Source organism: Penicillium psychrofluorescens, assembly GCF_964197705.1.
Source record: "Penicillium psychrofluorescens genome assembly, chromosome: 1".
Lineage (NCBI taxonomy): Eukaryota > Fungi > Ascomycota > Eurotiomycetes > Eurotiales > Aspergillaceae > Penicillium > Penicillium psychrofluorescens.
In genome coordinates, this window is record NC_133439.1 from 5,265,418 (window position 1) to 5,282,584 (window position 17,167).

At 50.2% G+C, this 17,167-nt stretch overlaps 4 protein-coding genes across 4 annotated transcripts; 3 read left to right on the forward strand and 1 right to left on the reverse strand.

Annotated features, from left to right (window-relative positions):
- Positions 1 to 237: 237 nt before the first annotated feature.
- PFLUO_LOCUS1996 (uncharacterized protein) lies at positions 238 to 1,920 on the forward strand (the record flags this gene model as incomplete). The annotated part of the gene is made up of 2 exons (XM_073779091.1): positions 238 to 1,722; positions 1,792 to 1,920. The coding sequence occupies 2 exons, from the start codon at positions 238 to 240 to the stop codon at positions 1,918 to 1,920; spliced, it is 1,614 nt and encodes a 537-aa protein (XP_073636081.1).
- Positions 1,921 to 8,697: 6,777 nt separating this feature from the next.
- PFLUO_LOCUS1997 (uncharacterized protein) lies at positions 8,698 to 9,084 on the reverse strand (the record flags this gene model as incomplete). The annotated part of the gene is made up of 2 exons (XM_073779092.1): positions 8,698 to 8,831; positions 8,895 to 9,084. The coding sequence occupies 2 exons, from the start codon at positions 9,082 to 9,084 to the stop codon at positions 8,698 to 8,700; spliced, it is 324 nt and encodes a 107-aa protein (XP_073636082.1).
- A 1,043-nt stretch (positions 9,085 to 10,127) lies between these two features.
- PFLUO_LOCUS1998 (Protein OS-9) lies at positions 10,128 to 11,685 on the forward strand (the record flags this gene model as incomplete). Its single annotated transcript, XM_073779093.1, has 2 exons — positions 10,128 to 10,244; positions 10,294 to 11,685. 2 exons carry the CDS (start codon positions 10,128 to 10,130, stop codon positions 11,683 to 11,685), a joined length of 1,509 nt encoding a protein of 502 aa, XP_073636083.1.
- Positions 11,686 to 12,353: 668 nt separating this feature from the next.
- Positions 12,354 to 16,002, forward strand: PFLUO_LOCUS1999 (cytoskeletal protein binding protein; the record flags this gene model as incomplete). The annotated part of the gene is made up of 4 exons (XM_073779094.1): positions 12,354 to 12,551; positions 12,688 to 14,074; positions 14,126 to 15,922; positions 15,974 to 16,002. 4 exons carry the CDS (start codon positions 12,354 to 12,356, stop codon positions 16,000 to 16,002), a joined length of 3,411 nt encoding a protein of 1,136 aa, XP_073636084.1.
- Positions 16,003 to 17,167: the final 1,165 nt, after the last annotated feature.

Here is a 17,167-nt window from a genome sequence, read left to right on the forward strand (position 1 = left end):
TAAGATTCATGTGCGTATACTGAATCGGGAAGTCATTGCAATTCCCCCGCATACTCACTACAATCCTATCCTGAGTAGCTTACTCATCTTGCCACAGAATGTGGATTTCCGGGGTAGTGCCTTAGAACCCGTATATCCTATATCATCCCCAGTTCGTCTGCAATTTCAAAGTTCAATTCAGTCTTCCTTTTCTATTTTATCTCGTGATTTTTCAGGTCTTGACTATTGAATTTCCTCATGAGTCCCACCTCGGAAAATGACTATTTGGACGCGCTCATTGTGGGTGCGGGCTTCGGAGGCGTCTACCAACTCAAAAAGCTTCGCGAAGATGGCTACAAGGTGAGGCTTGTCGATTCTGCATCAGACTTCGGCGGTGTCTGGTACTGGAACCGATATCCCGGCGCCCGAGTCGACAGTACGGTGCCACATTATGAATTCTCCGATCCTGGACTATGGAAAGATTGGTCATGGAAGCAACGCTTTCCTGGCAGTCAGGAACTACGTGACTACTTCTCTTTCGTGGATGACAAATGGGATTTGAGACGGGATACGGAATTCAACATGTTTATCTCGCAGGCGGTGTTTGATGAACAGAATAATCTGTGGCATGTCACGGGTTCATCCGGAAAGAAGTTTGTGGCTCGGTATCTCCTTCTCAACACCGGCTTCTCGGCCAAGAGACATATCCCAGGCTGGAAGGGCATAGACAAATTCAAGGGCACATTCATCCATCCTTCATACTGGCCCAAGCAAGAGCCGGATCTTCGCGGTAAAAAGGTCGCCGTCATTGGAACGGGCTCGACGGGAGTACAGCTCGCTCAGGAGCTCAGTCAGACTGCAAGTGAATTCGTTCTCTTCCAACGAACTCCGAATTTGGCCTTGCCTATGAAACAGGTGGATTTCAGGGGCAAGGAGCAGGCAATGCCTAGAGAGGAGTATCCAGACTTGTTTGAAAACCGCCGGAATAGCTTCGGCGGGTTCAGCTTTAATTTCATACCCCGCTCCACATTTGAGGACTCGCCAGAGAAGCGAAACGAAACATACGAAGAACTGTGGAAGCACGGTGATTTCCACTTCTGGCTTGCCACCTACCAGGATATGCTCTTCACAAAAGATGCCAACAAGGAGGCCTATGACTTTTGGAAAGCGAAGGTGAGAAGGCGAGTCCAGGATCCTCGTCTTCGGGAGATACTGGCGCCTGAGACTCAGCCACATGGCTTTGGATGCAAGCGTATCTCTCTGGAGAATGGATACTACGAGATATTCAACCAGCCGAACGTTTCGCTTGTGGACGTCAAGTCTACGCCAGTTGTTGAAGTCACAGAGCGTGGAATCAAGACGACCGAGAAAGAGTGGGAATTCGATTACGTCGTCTGCGCGACGGGCTTCGACGCTGTCACTGGCGGTCTGCTCCAAATGGGTATCCAAGGTAAGGCGGGTCAGCCTCTTACCGATAAATGGAAAGACGGCACCAAGACCTACCTTGGGATGGCAGTGTCAGGATTCCCCAACATGTTCTTTATCTACGGGCCCCAGGCACCCACGGCGCTGTGTAACGGGCCAACATGTGCGGAGTATCAAGGGAACTTCATAGTCGGGGCGATGAACCACATGAAGAAACTGGGCCTGCAACGTATTGAGGCTAGAGCTGATGCGGAGCACCTGTGGGGAGAAGACGTTCGCAAGTTCGCTTATTCTTCATTGCTTCCAGAGACAGACTCGGTAAGAAACACCTATCTATCCATGGGCTAGGGTATTTTTTTTTCTAACATCTTTTTGTTTGTGACTCAGTGGTATATGGGAACGAATATTCCCGGCAAAGTTCGGGAGCCACTCATCTACTTAGGCGGTGTTCCAAACTACTACAGCAGTCTTGAGAAATCTCTGAAGGGAAGTCTTGCCGATTTCCACCAAGAATAACCCGATTATGCTCGAGATACAAGGTTTCAGGATGTCAAATGTACTCGTCATGGTTATGTTCAAGCAGTTACTTTGTTTATTGTCCGTCACGCTTGTTTGTTAGTGTTTGTATAGTCAGCAAGAACAATGCTCTTCACGAAATTTTAAATGCTATGGAGAAAATAGCGGCAATATATGCACGTTAACAATACGTAAAACCTGAAGTATGACTACGCTAAACTACTCGAAGTTGCGAAAACAATAGCAAACTTCCAGAGAGTTTCGGTGATAGACTGCAAGTCAGAAGCGATCACTTACGCTTTCATGAGGCCTGATTGGGGCTTTGTATGTACAGCTAATTATTGATAAACAGGTGTTTCCATAGAGTTATAACTCTCCATGAGTGATCTGGAGTAAGGCCAACAGAGTTTACATTTATGGGTTCCTAGTCATGTTGAAATTGTCAAAATTGCACTTGCGATCCGTAGAGTCAATTACATCAATAGATGTGTCAACGCAGAGGACTGGCAAGACTAAGAACGTTGGCCACCTCCTTGAATCCACGCAATCGATGAAACCGTATTCTCAATAAAGACGGACCATTCGGGGAGGGTATTGAAGAACCAGAAACAGTGAGGCATGCCTCGGTAGAAGTCCTCACGAACGTTCACCCCAGCGTCACTTAAGGCGACTGCCAGAGTTTTGCCATCATCTCGCAAAGGGTCACACTCTGCAGTCGATATATATACTGGCGGAAATTTAGGGAAGATGCTCTCGTTCAGCAATATAAAACTGCTGGCGTCTTTATCAGCCGCGCCAACCCATCGGAACAACTCGCACAAGACAGAGCATAGACCCGATACCGAACACCCTGTACGATACTATCGGACACGCTAACTGAGTCCGAGGCAGAAGGATAACCTGGCGAAATGGCTTCCAAGAGACTCGCGAACTGCTTCCGTATATCCGAGAAGCTCCCATTAAGAGCCACTCTGCCACCAGTTGCCGCCTCCAGCTGATACGGCAGGTTCAATCAGTACGTGGATGGACCGGGATTACATGAGATTGGGCACGTACCTGCAGCCAGGATTCTGCGTAGTTTTGTGCCATATTCAAGAAAATGAATGGATATACTGTACAAGACAGAGCAGAGAGTTCCAAACTAAAAGTATTGCTTTACTTTAAATAAGTTCTCAGGAGAAGAAACGAAAAGAACTGCACTGCTTCGGATGTCATTTCGGACAAATGTGGTAAATAAAGTTTGCAGTCTCGGACTCCGATAACAATTTGGAGCTACCACTCCACGCCAAGAATTCGGAGAGCAAGCCACCTTTTGAATGAATCTCATCAGCATATAAAGAATAATATGTATTTGGCTAGAGGGAGCGCCCGTAAATCCTAGAGGCTAAGATGCTGTCAACTGCCCACCAGACCACTTTCAAGTGTGCGACCAAGACCAGGTTTCGAAAGTGTGGTAGAGGAAGGACTGTGATAAAATACCTGACCAAGGTGCGTCATTATTATTACTAAGGATGCTAACATGCTCCGAAATAGAGTCATCAATATCTCTTGACGCTGGGTAATCGAGAGCAAGCAGCTCCCACGAAGGCCGCGATGGTGCAGACTCCATTCCATCACTATTGCCAGCGTAATTGCCTGTAAACCGAGTTCCGGGACTGGATCTGTCGACGAGAACATTCGGAGTCTGAGAAAATGTTGAGTCGGTTTTTGACGAAACAACGCAGACTTAGCGGCTTACCTCAACTCCGCGGATCTGACTACATCGGAAGATCGGATCGGGTGTTTACCCCTCCGCACAAGCGAAAACCTTATAAAATACTGGAGGTTGAGCACAGTGCAGGTCCTAACTGTAGTTTTTACTCCATTCCCGGATTATGAAGGTCCGCAACCTGCGCTACAATGTAAGCCAATTTAGCTTCCGTTAGGCTCTTGGTTTCCGGAATTTGCACTGACCTAGTTTCCGATACATTGTTGGTTAATGTCCGATATTGCTTCAGATCTCAATTTAACTAGTGGTTCGCAGGGCAAAGCACTGGATCCTATTCCCGATTATAAAGCTGACCTACTAACTCGATGAAAGAAGAGAGATGAGTTTATAGGTCCGTCTTTTCAGTGGCCTTGGATACCTAATAATAGACGTTAAATGACTCCTATAGCCATTAATAAGTCGCAGTCGATATTACCCCTAGTACGACTAGTAGTTATAGAGATAATATGTTTTCCTAACTATCGAAGCCTTATTTAATCTATAGTCTAGCTATTGTTGCTAATTTTGATTCTCTAATCGTTAGGTAGGTCGTTATACTAAGCGGCGATATACATCGGCGTGTTTCTATTCCCTATCAGACTAATTCTCTATTTCAGTATAAATAAGAGACTCATAAATGGCACAAGGAAATACAATCTGGGATCAAAATGGTGTTATCTAGGAGACTGCGTCTCATATCTCATCCTACCACCCAAAATAAATGGGACTAACGATCACAGCAGGCACACTGGCCGCCTGTGTTGCAACGTTGATGGCCATTATTGCTGCAATAAACTGAATTACATGGATAGCCACAAACCCGGAAATCATCATCATTGTCTATGTGTAGTGTATGAGAATACGGAAGCTTGCTATTCCTTCTAGTTTACAACGAAGCGCCATCTCGCTTTGGACGCAGTGCTCTTTTGGTAAAAGTTGCCATCAGAACTGGAGTAGAAGTGGGAGCCGAAATCGAAAAATGCGCTTTCACTGTTGTTTTCGTCAGTAGGTGTATGGATATACGGTCTCTTTGTTGGTGGGTCCTTACCTGCATTTGCTGTGCTAGCAGCTTCAATCTCGACTTGCGGGTAGCTGGGCTGGTTTGCGGATGTAGCTAAGCACGTCGACGTGGTGCAGAGCAAAATCACTAAGAGATCAGTATATTTATCATTTCGTTTGTCGAGCATAAGAATGGAACAGGCTGCGCTTACCAGATAACGGCAGTGTGAAACGCATGGTGATGGATGGAAGATATTTTCAAGGCACCACCGAAGAAATTTAAACAGTAGAGCGTGGAAGCTTATTGAGGCAATTGGCTAATTATTTATAGGGTGAATTCCCTAGCCGTGTTGATGTCTTACCCACGATCATAACATTCGAAGCATGCGGTCTCAATCAAATTATTACCAGAGCGCTATTGTTATAACCAAAATATGTAGTTTGGACCACTAGTTTGGATGACACAATAATGAAGATCATCTCTGCTTGAGAAACGACAATTCCGGCGTTGCTGAGCAGCAATGTAATCACTTCCCAACCCTTACTTGCTAATTTTCCCCTTACGTGCATGTGTATGATGTTTTTATGGTGTACGTAAAAAGCCCCCTAGCAAAACTGCTATAGATTGAGACTTTTTTTATATACCCCTTACGTGATGAAAGTATTACGATAGGATCGACCCTACGTGGGATCATATGCTAATAGTATTGAGCATGCTATGTCATTTGGTGTTTCTTGGTAGCCAAGTGCAGAACCGTAGGGCCATTTGTACTCTTAGTGGCTCAGACGAAGAGAGAGTTCCCAGGAAACCTCGTTTGATTCCTTCATTGTGTCGCAGATAGGTGACATGACCTAAAATTATACTGTTACGAGCGCTTCAAATGTCATCAAGCGACCGAACAGATGCCTTTTTCAATTTTGTATCTTGCAGCTTTGATTCACGAGGCTGGCTTTTCCTGAGGTCGGGGGCCCCCAAAAATTTTTTCTTTCTTTTTTTTCCCTCCCAGTCTATGATGACGGTCTGCCTGCGAGGAAGGTTGATATCCAGCCTCAACTTTTCATGCACACTACACATGTTATTCATGGTAGTTCACACCAATTGATTAGCTTGGTACTGCATTTTAGAAGCGTAATTTCTATTCTGTTTGACCAAATACCTAACTATAAGTACCTTTTTCATAATATTATTCAGCAGCTATATTGCCGCATATGAAGCATGACGTAGCTGTCAAGCCCCGCTCAGCTCTTTCAGACACTATTTCAACTTCATGCGCTAAAAATTTGACACTTCGATGCCGATTTTCTTTTTATCGTCCGATCACTTCAACTAAATGTCCAGCAAGCTTCCAATCCCACGCCTACAACACGAAAGCCGGGAGAGTAGCGGACGACGTATAAGTCGCGCTTGCAACAATTGCCGAGAACGCAAGACGAAATGTGACGGCAAACAGCCAAGGTGTTCTCAGTGTCTCTCACAGGGCTTGACGAATTGTTTTGTTCCGGAGGGGAAGCTTATCAGACTGCAAAAACAGTTGGAATCCGAGCGAAGAAAGAATGAGGGCTATGAAGAACTGCTTCGGAATATTTCTCTCGAAATCGAAGAACCTATCGCAAATCGGGTCAGGAAGGCTTTAAAAGTGTGTTCGCATACCAATCCAACATATCCGTCCATTAACGAGGTCTAGGGAAGCTCGCACGCCACAGGCGCAAGGCATCAAAGAAAACGTTCCAACGCCTCGTCCTCATCGTCACTTGGCTCGCTTGAAGATAATGATGTTGCTAGCGAAGATTTCAATCGGGATGAGCAAAGTCGGGCGACTGGTTATATGGGCAAGAACTCTGAGATTGTATGGATGCAACGATTGGAATCCGAGGCAACGCGGCAGAGTAGCGACGAAGATTCGGCGCATACACCATTACACCAAGGTTCAATGAATGAATCAATTGCGTCAATGAATTATCATCTTGACGATCGGAACTTATCTGAGGCAAACGTGACCAACGCCTTTGTTCTTCCTCCAAGAGCTCTATCAGACCGATTATTCCAGGTGTACCTGGACAAAGTCCAAATCTCTTTGCCGTTCATCCGACAGGACCTTTTCCGCGAGCAATATCATCGCTGCTATCTCACGAGTACTGTCAACCCCGGTAGAAAATGGCTAGCCATCTTTAACCTCATCCTTGCCATCGGTTGCGCGTTTTCCCGACTCGCCGAGCAGAACATACATAATGCCGACGAGAACCTCTTCTTCACACGCGCTAGGTCGCTCAGTGTTCCAGAAAATATTCTTTATGAGCATGATGATTTGCAGCAAGTGCAATTCGAAGCCTTGATGGCATTTTTCTTCCTGGCTATATCGCAGATAAATAGGTATGTTTTTTGAAGAGATTTTGAGTGGGTACTATCCTGTTTCTTTAGAACTAACGTTTTAGGTCTTGGAAAATGATTGGTATCGCCGCGCGATCGGCCATCTCGTTAGGTATCAATCTTCAGAAAAAGAAAGACGGGACCGACGAAATTTCCGAAGAAGCCAGAAAGCAGCTATGGTGGTCAATATTCCGTCTGGAACACCTCCTGTCCGTTATGACTGGAAGGGTTTCTTGTCTCGGATCAGCTTCGAGCTCTCTATCTCCGCCAACTCCACTGCCTAGCCCGGCCCATGCGGAGTCTGATAGCCATCAGACAAACAATGAGACACCTACGCAGGTTCAGAACCTTCAATGGACAATTCATACGGATCAAAGAAAGATGGATTCCCAAAGATCTCTGCTTAGGTCTATAACGCCGAGCTCATCCCTCTATCATTTCTACATGGCAGATCTGTCGCTGATCTCTCATGCCATTAGCAGTGGGGTGTATGCGACGGGAAGTCATCGAAAAGATTGGGCCCGAATTGAAAGCCGCATATTTCTATATAGCGAGAAGATGGATAACTGGGTATCAGTTTTACATCCATCATTTTGCTTCGAAGACAGTCGCGGTAATCTACTGCCATCGATCGAATCTCCCATGCAGGTTTCGCTCGCTTTGACTTACTACAGTACTCGAATCATTTTGAATCGGCCCTGCTTAAATCGCCCCGCACTTGAAAGAAAAAGCGGCTTACGGGTTGCCCGTTCGAGAATAAGTAATCTCTCAGCCTTAGCTTGTCTCCAAGCTTCCATGGCTGTTATAGCACTGCTGCCGGATCAGGCTTCTTTAGATTGGTGTTATGAACTCCATCAATGGTGGGAGTTTGTTCGCATTATAACCCAAGCGACTACTATCTTGCTTCTCGACATCTTCATTGGTCCAGTGCCGACGAAGCCAGAAGAGGTTGCTGTCGCCTCTGAATCGGTTGATGCTGTGTTGAATGGAGCGAAGAAAGGACTTCTCTGGCTACGTTGTCTGGGAAAAACTTCCGGGGCAGCTCGACGGTCTTTCGAGTTTGGCCATAGCTGTCTCCGCCGCGTGGCTGCAAGAAGAAACTTCGATCTGAGCGATATTCCGCCACCTACTAGCCCGCAGCAATCTTATCAAAGTGTGACTGAAACACACGAGACGTCACCAACTCTAGAGAGTGAACTTTTTCCTGTTGCGGAGACCCCAAATCCAACAGAGTCTCATCAGCATGAATATGGAAGCAGCGACATAGACATTCGGGACCCACAGGAGATACAATACCCTGCGGAAACTCAGAATGAGACGTTTTCAGTTTACGATGCTGATATAGACATGTCGGACTTTAACTCGCACCTTGAGAACTCCGAGTTCGAAGAACTGTTACTAGCCGTGATGGGTCCATGAGATTTTAGGGGGTTATGCCATCGAATCATGACAACCTTTTCCCGAGAATCGGCCGTCCCAGCACAAATACATTTTACTATGAGGAAGAAAATCGATGATTAGACTGTGGAGGGCGGGTATAACTGAATTCGAAAAGTACCAAATTATCTTCACAATCTCACATACGCCGTATCCCAGTCACTGCTAGCCTCCTCCAAACCCCGACGCCAATCTCTCGGCCCCTCTGCCGAACACGATTATATTTTTACGACCCGACAACCCAGTCAGTATTGTCTCTTTGCTCCCCAGCCTGGTTAGGTTGCTGCTTTGTTTCGGGTTTGTTTTCCTCGTGACGCGGCCAGCCCCAATGGCGGCGTTGCTTCGGACCGGCTTTATCATCTGTATGACCTTGTTAGTATATACCAGACGCAGATATCCAAACGAGGGAAGGTGGGGTCGTACCAGATGCTGTACCAGCAAAAGCCTCGTTGACGTGAGACTCAGGCTGAGCAGGCTCAAACTTTTGATTGACTGGCTCTTGCTGGGGAGCCTCTCCTGCGTCGGTGGACTTGGGTGCGTCCGTTGAGTCGGTTGAGTCTTGACGCTGACGATGGTGGAGCGCATCAGATGCTCTGCGGAAGAAATCCGACATGGTGAGAATATCAATGTTTCCACTAAATCGGTTCAAGTTGTGTGGGGTTATTTGGTGATACTAGTAGAGGACTAACTTCGGTAGTAACCCTACGCTCAATATATATAATTGACCTGCCACCAGGCGAATGACATCATATGGCCTAGCTGGTCCAAATGTTCTCGTGATCAGTCCTCTTAACCCTATTTTATAGAGAAATAAGGTAGCTAGAATCGCCACTACCGCCAGTAGATTATCGATAACTTTGGGAGCAGTGGGATGCACGCATCATATGTGGAGAACGTCTTAGAGGATCGCGGTGGGAAGCTGGGTCTAAAGCCGCCTCCCAAAGCATGTAGCTGTTTTTGGGCACATCAGATGATGCATACCCATTTGAGACAGAACTTTAAAAGTATCGTTGTTGAGGGCTTTGGCTGGCTGCCCTGCCCGGATTGAGGTACACATAGGGCCAGGTCACGGCTCTGGCCTACTATAGAAAGTTTCTAATGGGAAAAGGAGTAAACACAGTCGGCTATACCAAGATATCGTATCTCTTTTATTCACTCTTGGCCGACTTCCACATAATCTGAGGAAAGCAAAGCCCGAAATTGACCCAGGTTCGTAGGCAATGCGTAGATTTTGAATGTGGTGAAGGCTTCAAAGTGATAAAATTGCCATGACGATTTATATTCGCGACCGGCCATGGGGTTCATGTTGAAGCCACGGTCAAGTATAATGGGGTCTCGAAACATGTTATGGTGGACAGCAGGCATAGATCTGATAAGGCCACGGAGCGGATCCCCCGAACTCTCCGATCCAGCTGGCCCTCTCGCGTCAGACCATTACCAACGTCTCTCCTTGGATAATGCTCGACTCTGCCTATTGACCTCTTTTTCTAATCCCCATCTTCGCTCTTCTGATGGCACATTAAACTCCTGCTCCCCCCGACTCCAAGCTGCGATTGACCGCACACCCCGCGGGGGAAGCTCTTTCCAGCAGACCGACGGTCGCCCCAGTCGCGTTCTCCCTATCCACCCTACCATCCGACGAAGATAATCCATACCATGCACCGATCAATACCACGTCTGGCCCCCTGGCTCGTCCTGGCATGCGCCGCGTCTGGCACCTGGGCAGCTAAGCGGGCGTTCAGCATCAATGATGACTTGCTGGCCTTTCCTCAGGTGCGCTTGATGACTTGTGTCGGCTGCAACTGATACTGATATCTCCCAGTACGAAGTGATTTTCCCGCGCGAGTACATCCTCGATGACCAGGCAGAAGAACTGCTACAATGGCAGGACGAATTCGACCTAACCGGCGGCAACCCTTCCAGCCAGAACCCGCAGGTCTCTCTGGACAAGGAGGCCGCCAACCCGGAGAATACGGAAGAGCGGGAGACACCGATGTATACCTACGAAGAAATGATTCTCGACGACCGGCGCCTACTTTGCCAAATCCCCCACGTCAAGCAGGATGACCTGAACGCGACGGCTGCCACGCAAGGCGACACCAAAGCCGAAGAACAGAAAGAACTGGCTCGGGCGACCGACCGCGGTCTTGAGCTCCTCCGCGAGATGGAAGGCAGATGCATGTACTACTTCTCCGGGTGGTGGTCCTACTCTTTTTGCTACCGCAAACAAATCAAGCAATTCCATGCTCTCCCTGCCGGGCGTGGGACCCCGCACTATCCACCGGTTGAGGATACAAACGCGCTTTCCTTCATCCTGGGGAGATTCCCCGGCGACGACGCGGAGATGGATGGAGAGACAGAACACAAGCAGGCCAAACCTGATGTGGCGGAGCTGCACACCAAGGGAGGCTCGCGGTATCTGGTCCAGCACCTACGTGGCGGAACCAAGTGCGACCTCACGGGGCGCGATCGCCGGGTCGAGGTACAGTTTCACTGCCATCCTCAGGGAACCGATCAAATCGGATGGATCAAGGAGCTTTCCACTTGCTCGTATCTAATGGTCATCTACACACCGCGTCTCTGTGACGACGTTGCGTTCCTGCCGCCCCAGCAGGACGAGGTGCACCACATCGAATGCCGCGAGATTCTGATGCCCGAGGACGTTGAGGAATGGGCGGCTATGAAAGGCTGGCATACTGTCCAGGATCTAGCTGCCGCCGCCGCCGAAGCCGCCGCCGATTTATCGGGCATCCAGACCGTTGGCGGGATCACAGTCGGCGGCCAGAAACTGGTGGGGATGGCGGGCAAGGAGATTGAGAAGGGACGCGTGGCCTCGGCGGGTGAGGAGCGAGTGGAGCTGATTGGAAAGCGCCAGGATGGCGAGGAGTGGTGGCTTCCCAAGCAGGAGCTGAAGAAGTATGATCTCGATCAGGAAGGACTCGAAACCATGAAGCAGAAGGTCGAGCAGATTGCCAAAGGTCGAGATTGGACGCTGGAGGCGGTGGAGATCAATGGGGATATTCAATACCGCGTGTTTGTCGACAAGAAGGATGTCAAGGACAGCCAGGATGCAGAAGACGGGGATGAGCCTGCTCAGAAACCAGCCCCGGACGAGACGCCGAAGACCAACTCGGAGCGTCCACCGCCGTCGGATCAAGACCAGACTGAGGGCCAGGAAGAGGGCAGTAAGGAGATTTTCAAAGACGAGCTGTGAGGTGGTTCGTTGTATAGTAGATGATTCTCATGTATTTATTTTTGGTCAATCCCCGTCAGGTACAGCCGGTTAGCTTCATGCCCCAAGACGTCACGGTCCGCAGTTGACCCCGTCGGACCCAGTCGGGGAAGCCGGCATCGGGGCGACACTGCAGACCGCACGACAGGGAGCCGAGGGAAAGAAGAAAAAATACGTAGGCATTGCAGCAGTAGCCATAGTAATAATGGCCAAGTCAGGTCAGGTTGGTGTGTGGCAGAGAGTCCATAGTGAAGAGAACGTGACCCTCTCCTCGAGCCAGCCTGCGACCGGCCCACCTTCCCGCCCTCCCTGATTCAACTGCACCTCACACACTCTCTCACTCCACTCCCTCCCTCTCTTCCCCCGTCCCGAGTCTTGCGCCTGGCGCTGTCTCTTCTTCTTCTCTCTTGCGCATTCATCTCTCGTTTCTCTTTCTTGACCTCTTTCTTTGCCTCTACCCTGTTCGTCCGCGCACCCCAGCCGGATCCCTGCCAAGCGCTGATCGCGTAACGGCCAGCGTCACCGACCACCCGACCTCGCCGAGACAGCACCACAATCACAATTCACCTTAACCCGGAGCTGCACACTCACTAGGTGCTGCCGCTCAGTGCGGGCCTTGTGATATTCGGAGATCCCGATCACTTCCCACCATGGGCTTCCTCGGCGTCTATTCAGCTCTCTACGATTACGAGCCCCAGGGAGAGGGCGAACTCGAGATTCGAGAGGGTGATCTGCTCTATATCTTGGAGAAGAGCACACAGGATGATTGGTGGAAGGCCAAGAAGAAGGCAGAGCGGGAGGATGAGGACGAACCCGAGGGTCTCGTCCCAAACAATTATGTGGAAGAGGTAGGATCATACCCTAGTGTGCACGTATGAGGGCGCTGGAGCTGTGATACACTATTCCGGGGTTTGACTCGGCGCATTGGATGACCGCGACCAACAAAACACCGAGTTTGCTGACGACGATGGATGATCTCAACAGGCGCAACCCCTACACGCGGCAAGAGCCCTCTTCGATTACACGCGGCAGACGGACGAGGAAGTATCCTTCACCGAAGATGCGGAGCTGATGGTGTACGACACCTCCGACCCGGATTGGATTTTGGTCGGCGCCAACTCCGACTTTGGATTTGCGCCCTCCAATTACATTGAAATCACCGAGGATGTTGCCCCCACTGCCGGTACCGCCGTCGCATCACCTCCTATCCCAGATGAGCCCCCGGCGCCAGCTCTCCCGCAGCGGCCCTCCAAGACGAGCACGGAAGAATATGAAAGTCCCGCAGCGTCTCCGATTGATACCGTTCATAACCCGGCGGCAGCTGCTATTGCGGACATCATACACAAGCAGCATGCTCCAGCTGGGATGCCTGTCGAGTCCACCAGGGACGAGTCGCCCCCGCCTCATCTTCCCGTTCGGCCCTCGTACGACCAGGAAGAAGAGGAACCGGGGCCTGCCCTTCCGCGGCGACCGCCGTCGCAGCAGGTAACTCCGATCATGCGCCAAGAGTCACCCGAGTCCTCTCCTCTCCCTCGTCCGCCACCAGGTCCTGGAGCGGGCCGCGAAGGAGGACTCAAAGAGTCCCCTCCTTACAACAAGGCCTCGGCGATGACGCCGCGATCACCATCCGGATACCATATGTACAACATCAATGAGATGGTAGAAGCAATGGGCAAGAGGAAGAAGATGCCTACCACATTGGGGATCAATATGGTTACTGGAATCATCTTCATTTCCCCAGAAGGAGATGACAGCCAGCAGGAGTGGACCGCCGAGAAACTGACTCATTATTCGATTGAAGGAAAACATGTCTTTGTGGACTTGGTTCGACCAAGCAAAAGCATCGATTTCCATGCGGGAGCCAAAGACACTGCCCAAGAAATTGTCGCCGCGCTTGGCGAGATTGCAGGTGCTTACCGCGCAGAAGGGCTACGGGAGATAATTGAGGCAGGCGAAAAAGGAGGTGGTGGCCAGAAGAAGGGCCAGATGCTATATGATTTCATGGCCCAGGGCGATGACGAGGTGACCGTGGCCACGGGCGACGAGGTCGTTATCTTGGATGAACACAAGTCCGAGGAGTGGTGGATGGTGCGACGGATGAAGAACGGCAAGGAAGGGGTTGTTCCCAGCAGCTTTGTCGAGATAACAGGTTTCGCGACCGAAGAGCCACTACCGCCCACGGAATCTGCGAAGTCAACGATCGCGAAGAACCGCAAGGAGGAAGCCCGGCTGGCCAAAGAAGCCGTGAAGCCCAGAAAGGACTCGATTGATTCCTCAGAGGTGAGAACTCACGCCCATACGCCTGATATACCGATGCTGAAGAGTCGCTATCATTCACAGCGTCAGAAACGCGACAGCAAATCCAAGTCAAGTAAGTTGGCCCTTTTTGTCACACGAGATTCAGAGCCTAACAAGACTCTAGAGCCCGACTCTAGTAGAGTGAGGAAGTGGACGGACCGATCCAAAGAATTCACGGTGGAAGCACAATTCATTGGCATTCAGGATGGGAAGATTCATCTTCATAAGGTGAATGGCATTAAAATTGCCGTCCCAGTCTCTAAGATGTGTGTCGAGGACCTGGAATATGTGGAAAAGGTGGCCGGAATCTCACTGGACGAAGACAAACCCCTATCGAGCATCCGAGCTCGAGCCTCCTCAAAAGCTGGTGCTTCAGTGCAGCGATCCGATTACGATTGGTTCGATTTCTTCCTCAAGGCCGGTGTCAACCCGCATCAATGCGAGCGCTATGCGCAGAACTTCTTCAAGGACTCGATGGATGAAGCCGTGCTGCCCGACATTACCCCCGACACTCTCCGCTCTCTGGGTTTGAAGGAAGGCGATATTCTGCGAGTAATGCGCCACCTGGATGCCACGCTCACCCGCACAGGTGGCAAGGCCAAGATGCGTAATGTCAGCTTCGGCGGGGAAGAAGTCATCGACGGAGACGGCGGTGGGTTGTTTGCTGGAGCTGGTGGCACGTTACGCAACAACACTCGCAAAGGCAGACCGGCCCCGGCGGTACAAGCTAGTGATGTTGTTGATGCCAAGGCGTTCGGAATCGCAGACGAGCCCAAAGCTGCTTCTTCCAAATCCCCAGAGCGAGTTCCCAGCCCCCCTGCTCCTGCGGTGCCTGAAAAGCCCGTTAGGACTGGATTTGACGACGATGCATGGGAAGTGAAACAACCAAGAAAGACCGCCACCACACCGTCTACTGCAACACCGCCGTCTGGCACTATATCACCGGCTCCGGCCCAAGCCCCGGCCCAGAAGCAGGTCACGGGAGCCATGGCAGACTTGTCCTTGCTCCAGACTCCGTTGCAGCCAACTCAAGCTCAACCAACAGGTACATCTCAGCCTACTATCAGCATCCCTGCTCTGCAGCCTCAACAAACGGCTGTGCAGTCCCCGGCGACAGTACAGCCCCAACCGACGGGTGCCACTCCCAATTTCTTCTCCCAGGTGGCACAGATTGGACAGCAGCCGCAGCAGGGCTTCAGTCCTCAGCAGACCGGGTTCCAGCAGTCGCAGCCAAGACAGCGCCCACAGCCTCCGCAGAACGTGGGTCAAAATTCAATCCTCCCTCCTCCTCCGCAGCGCCCGCTCTCGGCACCACAGAACTTCTCACAACAACCCACCTCCTTCGGTCCACCTCCATTGCAACCTCAACTGACCGGCTTTCCGCAGGCGGGCCCACCAATCGCTCCTCCTGGCCAGAGTATGAACGAGCTGAACCAGCAACGCTTCCAACCGCAGATGCAGCCGCAACAAACTGGTTTCAACCAGTTCCAGAACGGAATGATGCCCCAACCCACAGGCTTTCAACCCCAATCACAGTTTGGGATCCAGCAGCAGCAGCAACAGCAAGGTTCCTTTGCAAATGGCCAGCCAGGCCCCAACCAACCCGGATTCCAAGGGATGGCACCGCAGCCGACGGGCTTTGGCGGATATGCGCAGCCACAGCAGCCGATGCAGACAGGAATCAACTCTACATTGCCGCCAGCATTGCAGCCGCAGCCCACCGGCGCGAATGGTTTCGGAAACACATCTTACCAGATGGGTGCACCTCCGGTCCCGCCAATTCCTCAACAACCAACTGCCACCCCCTTGTCGCCGCAGAAAACAGGACCCCCGCCCTCGATCCGCTTTGGTGTTAAGCCAGACGCGCCCAAGAAACTCGCGCCACAGCCAACAGGACTTAGAGCCAACCTTTCTCATGCTAGTAAGTTGCTTTTCAGCCATTCATGAACCTCGATAACTAACTTTTATACAGCTCCGCACAATCCGTTTGGATTCGATTAAGCTGCCTTTGTGCTTTGGCTATAACTACCCTCCGTGGGTTTTTGGGGCGGTTGGGCATAATTCCTCTGCTTTGCACTTACTTTGTCTTTGTTTCTTCTGATATCCTCGGAGATCAGATCTTTACATATCGCAACCTGTCGCTCCCAACCTTGCGCTCTTGAATTTGTCTTTGCGTACATATCAGCCATGCAACACCCACCCTGCCCCATCCCTATTCATCTCACGCAGCGCGCATCTAGCAATGCCTTGAGCCTTGTTATCATTGCAAAAGCCAGCCCAGCCCACCCCCCTTTAGCGAGCCATCATCAATTTTTGTATGTATGTGTATGTTCCACAAACACACAGTATGAAGATGTTTTGTCTCTCATATCTTGCATTTCTTTTTTCCCTTTTCCCTTTTCTGTCTGCGTCATATAATCCCTTCGTTCCTTCCTCTCTTAGATTGTTTTGATGTCCCTGTCCGATCCTCCTCTTCTGCCATCCCCATCGCCATTTCGTTTGTCTTGCTTGGACGGTCTGCTTTTGATGTCTGATGTTCATGTTTTTCAGTGTTAGCTGTTCCATACATAATTCTTTCTTTTTTCTTTCGATTCTGTCTTGCCCTCTATAATTAGCTATCTGTCCGATGATGTGTGAATGGTACATAGTGATAGGCCGTTGAATCGTGAGCGATTGTGTGTAATTGAGCATGTCTAATATCGATACCCCTCTCCCGCTCGTGCATCCCTCGTCTTGTCGGTCTACAGGCTTTGGAGTGAGGAAAGGCACCGCGTGGTCCACCTTTCTTACTCTCTGACCCACATTTTCACCATGACAAGGGGAGACTGTCCTCTCCAATGCACACCACGTTGTCTGCCACCTACAGCAGACGGTCTATGGTTCTCTGCGCGCAGCTGGGCGTAACTACTGACCTTCAGTCGAAGATTATGATGCTTTGCATCTACCCCAACCCCTTGCTGAAGCGATGTTCTCCTGTGGCCTTGAAAATGCACCGACTCATGAAACCATCTTCAAGATCACCCATCTACACAGATGACTCTCGGAATGTTCTTAATTCCTTTCTTTGTATTGGCACTTGTATAGAAATTCTGATGTGCTGCAAAGAATTGATAATGCCCCCTTCCAGAATCAAACGATCAGAATCCCGCAGCCTTCGATTTTCGTC